The 13,289-nt window shown below is 40.1% G+C and overlaps 1 protein-coding gene across 1 annotated transcript in view; it reads left to right on the plus strand.

The window, feature by feature from the left end:
• The window catches only part of LOC132819159 (dihydropyrimidine dehydrogenase [NADP(+)]-like), a 744,611-nt gene that overhangs the window by 716,457 nt on the left and 14,865 nt on the right, over window positions 1-13,289 (plus strand). Inside the window, exon 22 of the mRNA XM_060830572.1 lies at window positions 2,275-2,415. Coding sequence (XP_060686555.1) covers window positions 2,275-2,415 — 141 coding nt within the window. The remainder of the gene's footprint in view (window positions 1-2,274; window positions 2,416-13,289) is intronic.

Raw genomic sequence — 13,289 nt, forward strand, 5'->3', positions numbered from 1 at the left:
CCTGCCTCTTTCACTCCTATTGAGAATCATCTTTGTTATCCTTTCCTCTACATCTCTGGGACTATTCAGAGGCCATAGAAAACTCCCAGCATGGTGACTTCTTCTTTCCTGTTTGTAACCTCAGCCCATACTACCTCAGTTAACGAGTCCACAAACATCCTTTCTACAACTGTAATATTGTCCCTGATCAACAATGCCACACCTCCCCCTCTTTTACCATCTTCTCTGTTCTTACTGAAACATCTGAATCCCGGAACCTGCAACAGCCACTCCTGTCCCTGCTCTATCCATGTCTCTGTAATGGCCACAACATCGAAGTCCCAGGTACCAACCCACGCTGCTAGTTCACCCACTTATTTCAGATGCTCCCCACGTTGAAGTGCACACACTTCAATTCAGGTTCTCGCTTGCCAGTGTCAGATACTTGATTTTGTATTCAGTCATGAATACTGAAGCAAAGTATTCGTTAAGGACCTCACCTACTTCCTCCAACTCCAGGCACATGTTCCCTCCACTTTCCATGATCAGCCCTAGCCTCACTTTGGCCATCCTCTTGTTCCTCACATGAGTGTAGAATGCCTTGGCGTTTTCCTTCATCCTATCTGCCAAGGCTTTTTCATGCCCCCTTCTAGCTCTCCTAAATCCATTCTTCAGTTCCTTCCTAGCTGTCTTGTAACCCTCTAGAGCCCTGTCTGATCCTTGCTTCCTCAACTTTAAGTAAGCTTCTTTCTTCCTCCTGAATAAATGTTCCACATCTCTTGTTATCCAAGGTTCCTTCACCCTACCATCACTTCCTTGCCTCAGAAGAACAAACATATGCAGCACTTGCAGCAAGTGCTTCCCAAACAGCCTCCATATTTCTGTCATGCATTTCCCTGAGAATAGTGGCTTCCAATTTAAGCTCCACAGTTGCTGCTTAATAGCATTGTAATTTTCCCTCCCCCAATTAAATACTTTCCTATACTGTTTGCTCCTATACCTCTCCAATGACAATAGTAAACGCCAGGGAGCTGTGATCACTATCACTGAAATGCTCTCCCACCGAGAGGTCTGACATCTGACCTGGTTCATTGCCAAGCACCAAATCCAATATGGCCTCCCCTCTAGCCAGCCTATCCACATTGTGTGTTCAGGAATCCTTCCAGGACACACCTGACAAAATCTGCTCCATCCAAACTATCTGGTCAGTATGGATGAGTTAGACCAAAGGTTCTGTTTACTTTCTGCACATCTCTTTGATTCTATGATGCGATGAGCTCTGCACCTTTCCAAAATCTACCTCCCAATTTGCTCATCTGTGTATCTGTTGCTACTGGGTGGGGGGGAGATCTATAGAAAACTTCTAATAAAGTGACTGCTCTTTCTGATTTCTGACTTCCACCGATAGTGATTCTGTGGACAAACACTTCTTGACGACCTCCCTTTCTTCAGATGTTATACTCTCCCTGTTAAACTATTCCTGATCAGATTTAAGGTGAGAAGAGAAAAGCTTAAAGGAGATGTGCAAGGCAAGTTTTTTTCACACAGAGGGTAATAGGTGCCTGGGACATGCTGCCAGCAGAGGTGGCAGAAGCAGAGACAGTCGCAACATTTAAGAGGCATTTAAACAGACACATGAATAGGCAGGAACTAGAGAGGTATGGACCATGTGCAGGCAAATGGGATTAGTTTAGAATGGCATCATGGTCAGAACAGACATGGTGGGCCAAAGGGCCTGTTCCTGTGCTTTACTGTTCTATGTTCTAAAAGCAAGTGCTTGGGAATGCCCTGTCTACAAGTTCCCCTCTAAGTCACACACCATCTAGGCCCTCACTGCCTAGCAGCGTTATAAGTGAAGGTACACTACAACAGCAGTTCAAGAAAGTGGACCACATTCGTTCTCAAAAGCAACTAGGTGTGGAAAATAAATACTGCCCTTGACAACAACACTCACATTACACGACCAAATGGAAAAGAGTTTCAGAACCATTTGTGAGATAAAAGATGAAGCAAAGTTTTAAAACATGGAATAATTCAGTAAAATAATTGCTCAGTTCATAAAATAATCAGATTTGGTTACTTGAATGTTATTACTTTCAGAACTAGAGCTTTATTTTTTATTCATGTGTAATTATTCTGAAAATACAATATTAAAATACCAGTCATTTGGCTCGTGGACTGTTAACCTCTACTATACAAGCCCACGCATTTATCAAAGTTTGTAAATTGCTAGAAAATTTCTACATATTTTTGCCTTTCTAAATTACACTGAATATTTCTCATGTACTTATGCAGGAAATAATTGGTAGAACTCTGCCACATATTGGAGCCTTTGGTGTCCTGAATAACAAGGAGCACGTAGTGGCTTTGATTGATGAAGAAATGTGCATTAACTGTGGAAAATGCTACATGACTTGTAATGATTCTGGATACCAGGTAAGAAGCCTTTAATAATGAACACTATGTGCATTATCGCAGCTGATTTATTGGGTATTCAGATGTACAAATTGAAATCCTTGTGTATATCTGTTATATGTGTATATCTGTGTATATCTGTTATATGTGTATATTTGTGTATATCTGTGTATATCTGTTATATGTGTATATTTGTGTATATCTGTATATATCTGTTATATGTATATATCTTTGTATATCTGTTATAAGGAAATCTTCAGCAGGCCACAGTTTTCTGAGACCAACCAAACTAAAGACGTTATGGCCTCTAGTAAATAAATTTACACACAAAAATGTGCAGATAAATGAACATAAGTGAATTATTCATTTAAATAATAAGCTGTTAAAGCTAGATCCTTTAGTAGGATGAATGTTTCTTCATTTGAGACCATGCTATTAGTTGCTGTTTTTAAATAATACTTTAACCAATTTAATGATGGTCACAAATTTAATTCAGAATACTTTCTTGATATATATATCCTTGCATTAGCATATAATTTACAGGAGAAAATCACACATTCTTTAGACATTCTTCTGGCTTTACAGATGCCACAGGATTTCAGTACCACCCATTCTCCCGAATGCTAACTGTTAATGTGCTTTAATTTCTCGCGAGTTTCTTCTTCCTGCTTTCTCCTCACTTCCTTCTGAAGTAATTAAAGCTTTTCTGGAGCACCAGTCATGGCTAGCACATAGGAAGATGGTTGTGCTGATTGGAGGTCAACCATCTCAACACCTCTTTTGGTTTGTGTCTTCGTCCCAAATATCTTCAGCGGATTCATTAATGAACTTCCTTCCATCATGTCAAAAGTGGGCATGTTTGTTGATGATTGCACAATGTTTAACACCATGCGTGACTCCTCTTCAGCAGTCCGTGTCCAAATTCAGCAAGACCTGGACTATATCCAGGCTTGGGCTGGCAAGTGGCAACTGATATTTGGGTCAATAGGCATCTCCAATAAGAGAGTCAAAAAGTGTGGCACTGGAAAAACAAGCAGGTCAGGCAGGATCCGAGGGGCAGGAGAGTTGATGTCTTGGGCATAAGCCCTTCATTAGGAATATCAGGGGTGGGGAAAAGGGAGCTGAGAGATAAATAGGAGGATGGGGGTGAGGCTGAGGGGAAGGTAGCTGGGAAGGCAATAGGTGGATGCAGTTGGGGGGGGGCGGTAATTGTGACAGATCAGTGTGGAGGGTTGAGTGGATAGGTAGGAAGTAAGATAGACAGGTGGGACTAGTCAAGAGGGCAGTGCTAAATTGGAGGGTTGGATCTGGGATGAGGTGCGGCGAGGGGAGATTTGGAAACTAGTGAAGTCAATGTTGATGCCATGTGACAATCTAACCATCACTCTTTTATATTCAATGTTGTTACCATCACTGAATCCCCCAGTTACTAGGAGAAAGTGAGGTCAGCAGATGCTGGAGATCAGAGCCAAAAAGTGTAACACTGGAAAAGCACAGCAGGTCAGGCAGAGTCCGAGGAGCAAGAGAGTCGATGTTTTGTGCATTATTCCTGATGAAGAACTTGTGCCCGAAACATTGACTCTTCTGCTTCTTGAATGCTGCCTGACCTGCTGTGCTTTTCTAGCACCACACTTCTTGAACCTGGGAATTACTATTGACCAGAAATTCGACTGGACTTACTACATAAATGCATTGGTGACAAGAGCAAGTGAGATGCTAGGAATACCACAGTGAGTAACTCACCTCCTGATTTCCCAAAGCCTTTTCTACAGTCACAAGTCAGGAGTGTGATGGAATATTCCCCTCTTGCCTGGATGAGTGAATGTCAACAATACTCAAGAAGCTTCACCTCATCCATGACCAGACAGCCTGCTTGGTTGGTGCAACATAATTAACCACTGCCACCATCATTGATGCTTAGTAGCAGCAGTGTGTACCATTTACAGGACGAACAACTGAAATTCACCAACGATCCTTAGACAGCACCTTCCAAACCCATGACCATTACCATCTCAAAGGACAGTGGCTGTAGTTACATAGGAACATCACCACCTGCATGCTCCCTTCCAAGCGAGTTACCATCTGACTGGGAAATATTTTGATGTTCCTTCAGTGCTATTGGATCCTGAAATCCTGGAATTTCCTCCCTTTGAACAGCTTTGCACCAGCTTCTCAAAGGCAACTCAGGACGGACAATAAATGCTGGCCCAGCCAGCAATGCCCACATTCCATGAATGCGTTTTTAAGAAATACCCATATCACTTCCTTTTGCTGTCCTACTTGGTGCAAATGCTTCAGAGTCAGAGCTTCGGTTTTTGCAAGACATATTGGTGCCTGCATCCCAGTGGAGTCACGGAATCAGTGGGTGTTTCCCCAGTCTTAGCAAACTTCGAGAGAAGGTGTAGCTTGCATCGCAGGACTTACTTCTTCCATGTAGGAAATGGAAGGATCGGTGCCATATTTCATGTGCTGATCTGAGTATTTTCTGGAATTTCAATGAAGCATTACATAGATGCCAGCTATCACATAAAATAGTTTTATATTCATCTTAATTCCAAGAGCTAGGATTCACCAGTTCTTCAGGGTAGATTTTTATCTCATCCCTCCATCTCTCCCCCAATCCCGTTTGGTTTGTGGCCTGATTGGAAGTGAGAGTTGTCTCTGATTTTCTAATGTCCTTGCGTTCTTCACAAATCATTCCATCTCCCAACTGCCCTGTTTCTAGCTGTATCAGGTTCACACTCTCGGAAAGAGCATCTTAATCATGTTGCACTCCTATTATATTCGAAGCTCGCCTTTCACATCAAGTATCAGAAACTCCATCCACGATGCTATGGAGATGTGACACAATTCCATTGTCATCTGAAATTCTCCTGAAACATTTCCAAGCATTATTTTCCTCATTCCTTCATGGGACCTGGACATCACTGGAATGGTCAATGTTTTTTGTTCACCCCTAATTACTCTTGAACAGAGTAGCTTGCTACAGCATCATGCAGCCTGCACCATGGTCCTTTGAGAGGCTGCATGGAGGTTGCCACCAAAAGGTTAAGTTTGTTGAAAAATATTTACCTGCAGGTGGAGTTGACAGCAACATTACTCCTTCATCCATCCTTGCTTTACTAGCCAGCTACTTGGGAATGCGCAAAAGGCCTGTGTAGTTTGCCAGTCATTAAAATGAGGGCCAAGGCTGAATATTGATCGAGCCTCAGGCATTTCTGGTCCAGTGGAGAAATAGTTCCCTTCACCCATTTTGAGTCAGCAGGTGAGTGAAAACCATTGTTTATTGTTCAGCCTTCAGAATAATCCATCAATCATTCAGACAACTTTGAGATTGGAGGGATTTTCCTGAGCTTGACCATGGGATACATTGCTGCAAAAATATTGAACCATTCCTAGTAAAAACATGAGGATTAGCAGCCCAGACTCTCCAGGAATTAAAAATTAATGTCCTCAACACTGCTGCAAGCAACTTTGGTGAAAAGTCAGCTGGACATTAAACAGAAGATTTTTGTTTATCATTCCCTTTGAAAACTTCTGTTTATTTGGTTGTAAGATATTGTGGATGGACAAGAACTTTATTTTACTGAGCTGCTTACAAGTGGGGAGACCATGTGATGAAACCTCCAGGAAGGTGTCCTCCCTGTGTTGACAACGCTATGACTGTGCATTCCTGTTTCTTCAGCCTCTTTCATTCTCCCTGGCATCTCATTCCATTTGTTCCAATCCTCCATGTAAAAATAAAGTGTATATATATCGATATATATAAAAAATACACTTTGCAGCTCTGCATGTGTTCCCTGTCACAGATAGCCTAAAGACAGATGGTTTTGGGCAAATTCAGAAATCTTCGTATAAAATATGACAAACATATTTAAACGGTCTTCAGAAAAATCTGATTCACTTTATTAAACCGACATTTTTGATTTTACTGCTAGCTTCACAGCTTGTACTTCAGATATGTTACAGATTCTGTTACTATAGTAACAGCCTAGATTACAGTAAATGATCACTATTATATTCACCTATCTGCCTTCAGGATAGAAAAAAAAAGACTTTTAATTTCAATTTCAATTAATAGAAAGAGGTGCATAGTAAACATGCATAGTAAAAAAAAATATGGTTTTATTTCTTAAGGAGATGGTAATTAGGTTTTTTGGTTTGGACAATTACAATTAAAATTGAGATTTTTGCCTTCTGTGATAGCAATCCTTGGAGCACTGGAAAATTCATTACTTCTTTATTACCTTCTCTGCATATTATTTTTAAGTACAGGACAGTGTGATTATCTAGCTAGTTTTACATTGCATTTGTATCTGTCACATTTAATACAAAAGCAATACAGAAATGGAGACCCGTGTCAACTCTAGCATATCCTCTGTAATGGTGTAGACTCAAACCAACTACAGTCACTGACTTTAACCATGTTTATGAATTATACTGCAGTTTACTGAATTGCTTGCTGTAACAACCAAAATTTTAATGAGATCTGATTGCATAATTTGTGTTGATGTTCTTTTGAGTGTATTAATTCCAGTACATCACAAAGTGAGTGCCACACTGTAACCATTATAACTAAACCAGTATTAGCTCTCCCTCTATGTAACCTCCTGAACATGTGTTCTTAGTCTGTGATGTTCACTATTTAGGGAATTCTGTGCTCAATGAAGTCATTTTTCAACACATTCTAAATGTAGTCCTGTTTATTGATTTAATTCATGGGTAGGTGTTGTCTAATGATAACATGTTAATAAGAATTAGTTTTAAATGCAATGTGACACTGACTGAGGAACACAATGCATTCATCCACTATGCTGAGCATCAGCCTTTGCAAATATTTGAAACTGCACTTGGCATGGAAGCTGAGTAGCTCAGTTCACTCATCATCAGGCGCTTGGTAACAGAGAGAAAATAAGATCAAATAAAGAGTTCTTTGTACTAGTACTAAACAATTATGGACAGCTTGCTCAGAAATAGATCAAACTGCTTAGCCCTCTTGTTTTGAGAAGACTGCTCGATGAGTGGAAGTGAGGGGGAATGTTATAGTGGAGGGAAATCCGGCTATCAATCCAGCTACTAGCTCTTTAGGAGTTAAATTTTTTTCACTTGCATATCTGATTGTCTATTAACATCTTTACATCCCTGAGCAGTTTAGGAAATAATTTAAAACTAAGTAAGACATAAAATATTATATCTTCTAGCAAACTGAGTCTTTGGTAATGAAATACATGACTAAATTTGTGGAAGTGTTATGTAGCTTGTTGCTCATTAGTTGAAATCAGATGATCCTGATTCATAACAATTATTTTTAAATCAAGAGAGTGGGTCAATAGCTTGAATCTACTAATTAGAATTTGTGAATCAAAAATCTGCTTTTTTTGCTATCTGTCTCTTTCCTCCTGTCAATAAAGTACCCAAAACATCAGAATGGTTCTGCTCCAATTTACTGGTGGAAAAAAAATCTGCAATATGTGGTTTTAATTAAAGTTTATACATGAGAGAATATCAGATAAAAATCACATAAATGTCACCTTAACAGATGGTCTGCAGCCTGTATTTTCAGAAAGTAGCGAAGTGTTGTCCAATCCTGAATTTATGGAAGAGTTACAGGTTATCTAGTGAGACAATATCTGTAGCTTGATCAAAACCATGTAGTGAAAGGCGTGAATCTTCACTTTAACACAGCAGCTGTGGCACTTCCATTGTTTAATAAGAAGAACTTGAGAGAATGGAGAAAATTCGTCATACCCTGGAGAGGTTAGGTCAGCTTACACATTCGGGATTCCAACATATAGCTCACATCTGGGACCCTTGTTATCAATGAGACATTTTTCTATTGAAACCACATACAGTGCTGCTGTAATCTGATTATGCAAAACAATCACAATCAATATGATCGCATGTATGCCACAGGTCTCTTTTACAGCCTTGCCCCTCACAGCTGCAGTTACTCCTCCCTGACTGTCTGCAAATTCAGACATCAAATTGACAAAATACATCTTTATAGCCAGTAATAAAACAAATAAAAATTTATCTGGCAGGAAAATTACATAAAACTTCACATCGTTTCCCAGTGCAAAAGTATCTGAGGTATAGTTTTAATGCATAAATAAGCAAAGTGTGAATTTCAGATCACACGCATAAATATTTAGCCTTGTTGCAGGTGTTAATCTGTTAATTCTTATTCCTTTCCTATCTAACCTACTCAACAGATTAAAAGGAAACATTTAGTTGTATTGTTCTGAAATAAATCTATTTACAATTTCAAATCAGATTTTAAGTATGGTTCTTACTGCACAATAAATTCCACTGAAGTGACCTATAAATGAGATGTACAAGTTCTAATGAAACTGAGGGAAATAATTTCAGTAGACCATGTATCATTCTGAAAATGGTAGTCGTTTTATTTACTGTGATGACTTTAAGACAGTCTTATTTATCCAATTTGACCTAGCTTAAAAGACTCTTTGCAATCACTTGCAGAACTCAATCCCATCTGCCTATAGGGAATTAACACAGTTTGTTTAGAAGTGGCGAAATGCAGACAAAATTTTGGCCCTGAGTTTTTAAGTGCTAATTAGTGGGGATCGTGTGTGCTGTGGCTGAGAGTCGTCTAAAACAGCCTTTCCAAAACTTGCACCCAAGAAGGGTAGAGGAGAAGGTTGGAAAGTGAGGAACAAAAAAGAAGCAGATGGATTTTTTAAAATTAAAGGAGATGAAGAAAAACAACAAAAAAAAGACGAAAATTGCAAATTCATACTGCAGTGGAAGGTACAGTAGTCAATCTGTTTTCACAGCAATGCAAACTGGGAGCACTGTTTTCAATGCCTGCTCACTTTACCATGAAATTGGTGAAGGTCGAGGTTCATGCACACATCATCAAGTACTGCTTACTGGCCACTCTCTGCAAGTCTGCTGTTTATTGATTGAGGAGCACTGAGAAAACAGTCATCTCTTTCTAGCCATTAAAGTGTTAATGATCGCACAGCGGGCTGCCACAGTCCTTTCCAACTTTAGCAATTTTACTCTTCTTTTCTGCGGCTTTGCATGATTTGCTTTTGTAAAAGAGTCAATGCCCTTGATCACCTTGTCTGGGTCTTTTTTCACTCAAGGCCTGTGTATTGAATATTTTCTGCGTACATAACAATTTTGAAGTGCACCTGTTAAAGTTTTGAAGATCTGAAGCATGTTCATCCTGACAGTTGGAGGAATATTCCTGCTGATGTACTAATCCTAATTACTGGAGTGGGAATTTAATAGTCTGGCAAGATTCAAGTTGGTTGGTAAAAGATGCAGTGGTGCAATGAGGGAAGTCTTTTTTATTTGATGGAGGCTTGAGTGTGTGGTGAACACAGATTTAATGAAGGCCTACGGAAAAGAATTGGAGAAACATCTGAAGACAAAAAAAATGCAAGGGTGCAGAGAAAAGCAGGAGGTGTAGCTGATGTATGATCAGCTGAGAAGCTTCTTATAGAGAACTGCCACAGACGCAGACAGCCAAATGGCTTCCTTCTGTGCTGGAGCCACTCTGTGATGCTAGATTTATCTGTCACAGAGAAGACAATATTTCATAGTTAAATATGCAGAGTGAGAACAACAAGAGTGGGACAACTAACTATCTGACTTTATGAATCAATATGAGATGAAAGGAAAGATTTCTCTACTGAGTTGCAGCAAGCTACAGTTCACCTCTTGCACAACTCCGGTCTGCTGACCATCTTGTTTCCCATACCTTAAAGAAGAATATTTTCCACTGAGCTTCCTGTCACATCATCTTACTTCTTCATTCATTTTCTCAGCACTACTCTTATTTATCTCTATGTTTTTCCCCTTCGTTAAAAATAATATATTAATTCAAGGTATTGTCAACAGGTGGAATTGATCATTTTTTTCCCTGTCAGGAGCTCATGGTGTCTGAGCTAGAGCTCAAACCTTGTTTGTCAGTTGTCTAATGAGTGTTCTCCATGGAGAAAGGTAAACATGCCTCTCTTTGGTGTCAAGGTGAATTCAGTTGGAGTTCTAAAACAATCCAAGTTTCTGTCACCAGGTTTGTGCCTCTGCAGTGGTTGAAGATTTTGTGCTTGCCCTTGACATGGGTTTGGTGTCAGGGCTGCATTTATTTTATTGGGAGAATGTAAGAAGGAAAGCTGCTGCTGTCCAGCTGCTGCCCAGCTTAAAGCAGGAAGTCGGTGGATGGTCTTCATTGTAAGAGATTCAATACCTGTTCAAGGGACCCAGCAGTGCCCGCTGAAAGCTGACCTTCCCCACCCTAGCTGCAGATCTCACCCTGCCCCCAAAATCATCACTGACCTAGGGACGGCACAGTGGCTCAGTGGTTAGCACTGCTGCCTTACAGACACCCGGGTTTGATTCCCACCACGGGCAACTGTCTGTGTGGAGTTTGCACATTCTACCCGTGTCTGCAATGGGTTTCTTCCGGGTGCTCCGGTTTCCTCCCACATCCCAAAGTCATGCAGGTTGGGTGAATTGGCCATTCTAAATTGCCCGTAGTGTTAAGTGCATTAGTCAGGTGTAAATATGGGGTAGGGGAATGGGTCTGGGTGGGTTCTCTTCAGAGGATCAGTGTGGATTTGTTGGGCTGAAGAGCCTGTTTCCATACTGTGGGGAATCTAATCTAATCTAGCTGCCTATTAACTGTCCTGGTCATTCAGTTTTGAGAGTGTAATGCTGGAAAAGCACAGCAGGTCAGGCAGCGTCCGAGGAGCTTTTTGGGCATAAGCCCTTCATCAGGAATGATTATTGAGGCATTCACTGGGCACTTTATCAGTTTCCATACCACCGGTAGAGTTGCTAAGGTGTTACCCATGGCACACATATTGTTGGTGATGTGGTAGTCTTGCCAGGCCTCCAGGTGCAGGGGAGACCCTCTTTATCTTTGACTAAATTCTACCTATTAAATGTCAAATCCACACAGCTATCCAGTAGGGTTATAAACTGGACCTTAACAGGTCTTGCAGTATCTGTGAAGAGAAAACAGAGTTAATGTTTCAAGTCTGAAGAAGAGTCACTGGACTCAAAACATTATCTCTGTTTTCTCTCCACAGATGCTGCCAGACCTGCTGAGTTTCTCCAGCAATATCTGTTTTTGTTTGTTTCAGATCTCCAGCATCTGAAGTTCTTTATTTTGTTCTCTAAATTGGACCTTGTAGGTTTCCTTTCAGTACGCTTTGTTTCTGAATCTTACTCACTGTAATGGACAACAATTGTTCCTGTATTTATTCCCTGGCCACCTTTCCCTCAACATTGCACAGCCCTCCACCTCATTAAACCTGATCAAATACCCACTGACTTCTTTCTTTCAACAATTTCTGACCTTTCCCAATATTTACTCTGAACCCTCTCTGCTTTGATCTAAATCAGCAGCCTTTCATATGGAACTTTCTCAAAGGCCAAAGTCCAGTTTTGTTAAAATGTGGAATTTTTAAAGACCTCTTAGGGTATTTTACATCCTCAAAATATTAGGACATATTAGTTAGACAGGTAGTTTTTGTTCTTCTCGCTCAATGCTGACATCTATATATTAGATAATAGTTATGCAGATAATCATGCAGATTAACCTTCACTATCAAAGTTGCATTAAATAACAATGTAGATCAGGCTAAATGGAAAATGAAGACAGCAAAGCAATTGGCACAATCCACAAAATAACAATAAATGGAAAATTCTCCATCTTTGGTAGATGGTGGAGACCTAATTAATATGAAACAAGACAGTGTGGCCCAAAGGAATCTTCAGCTATGGTACAAAATTTAATTGCAAAGGAAAAAAACTGAATTAAGATTTATAATTATTTAAGTGAAATTAAGTTAGAAGGGAGTTAAATTTTACATGAATTATTGTGTCACCTTTTGAAATTATTAGTTTAAATTAAAATACTGTAATTTTCCATTACATTTTGAGTTCAAGCTCAAGGCTTCACCTGTCAGTTGAGAGTAGGCAAAGAATTTCACCCTATCAGAAAGGACCAGGTAGAGGGAATGAGAGGGAATAAGTTATAGAGTTGATCCGACAGATGGATCATGATGGTCAACATCAATGAGAAGTGAAAGTCAGAACCATCAATTGAACAAACAAGGTTTTCAGTCCTGAGCAGCTTACCCAAGGTGTTCAGCAGTGTTAAACAGACAGTCTATCACATGAGTTGCAGATGATTAAGTACCACCATTGTATTTTTCTCTTGGAGGCAGCCCCAATTCTTTGTTTTGTCTCAGTTAGTTTTATATTTCTCTGCCTCTTTTTGCTTTTTAAAAATGTTTTCATTCACTTTTAAATCATTCTCTTGATTTTATGATGTTTCAGTTTTATTTTCTGAGAGTCAAAGAGATGTATGGCACAGAAGCAGACCCCTCAGTCCAACTCGTCCATGCCCACCAGGTATCGGAAATTAATGTAGCCCCATTTGCCAGCATTTGGCCCATATCCTTTGAAACCCTTCCTATTCATATACCCATCCAGATGCCTTTTAAATGCTGTAATTGTGCCAGTCTCTACCCCCTTCTCTGGCAGCTCATTCCATACACGCATCACCCTCTGTGTGAAAAGGTTGTCCCTTTGGTCTCTTTTAAATCTTTCCCCCTCTCACCTTAAACCTACACCCTCTAGTTTTGGACTTCTCTACTCTGGGGAAAAGGCCACCCTATCTATGTCCCTCATGATTTTATAAACCTCTGTAAAGTCACTCCTCAGCCTCTGATGTTCCAAAGAAAATAACCCCAGCGCTTTCAGCCTCTCTCTATAGCTCAAAACCTCCAACTCTGGCAACGTCATTGTAATTTTTTTCGAACCCTTTCAAGTTTCACAACATTCTTCTTATAACAGGAAGCCCAGAATTGAACACAATATTCCAAAAGTGGCCAAACCAATGTCCTGTGCAA

The sequence above is a fragment of the Hemiscyllium ocellatum genome, chromosome 9, assembly GCF_020745735.1.
Source record: "Hemiscyllium ocellatum isolate sHemOce1 chromosome 9, sHemOce1.pat.X.cur, whole genome shotgun sequence".
NCBI lineage: Eukaryota > Metazoa > Chordata > Chondrichthyes > Orectolobiformes > Hemiscylliidae > Hemiscyllium > Hemiscyllium ocellatum.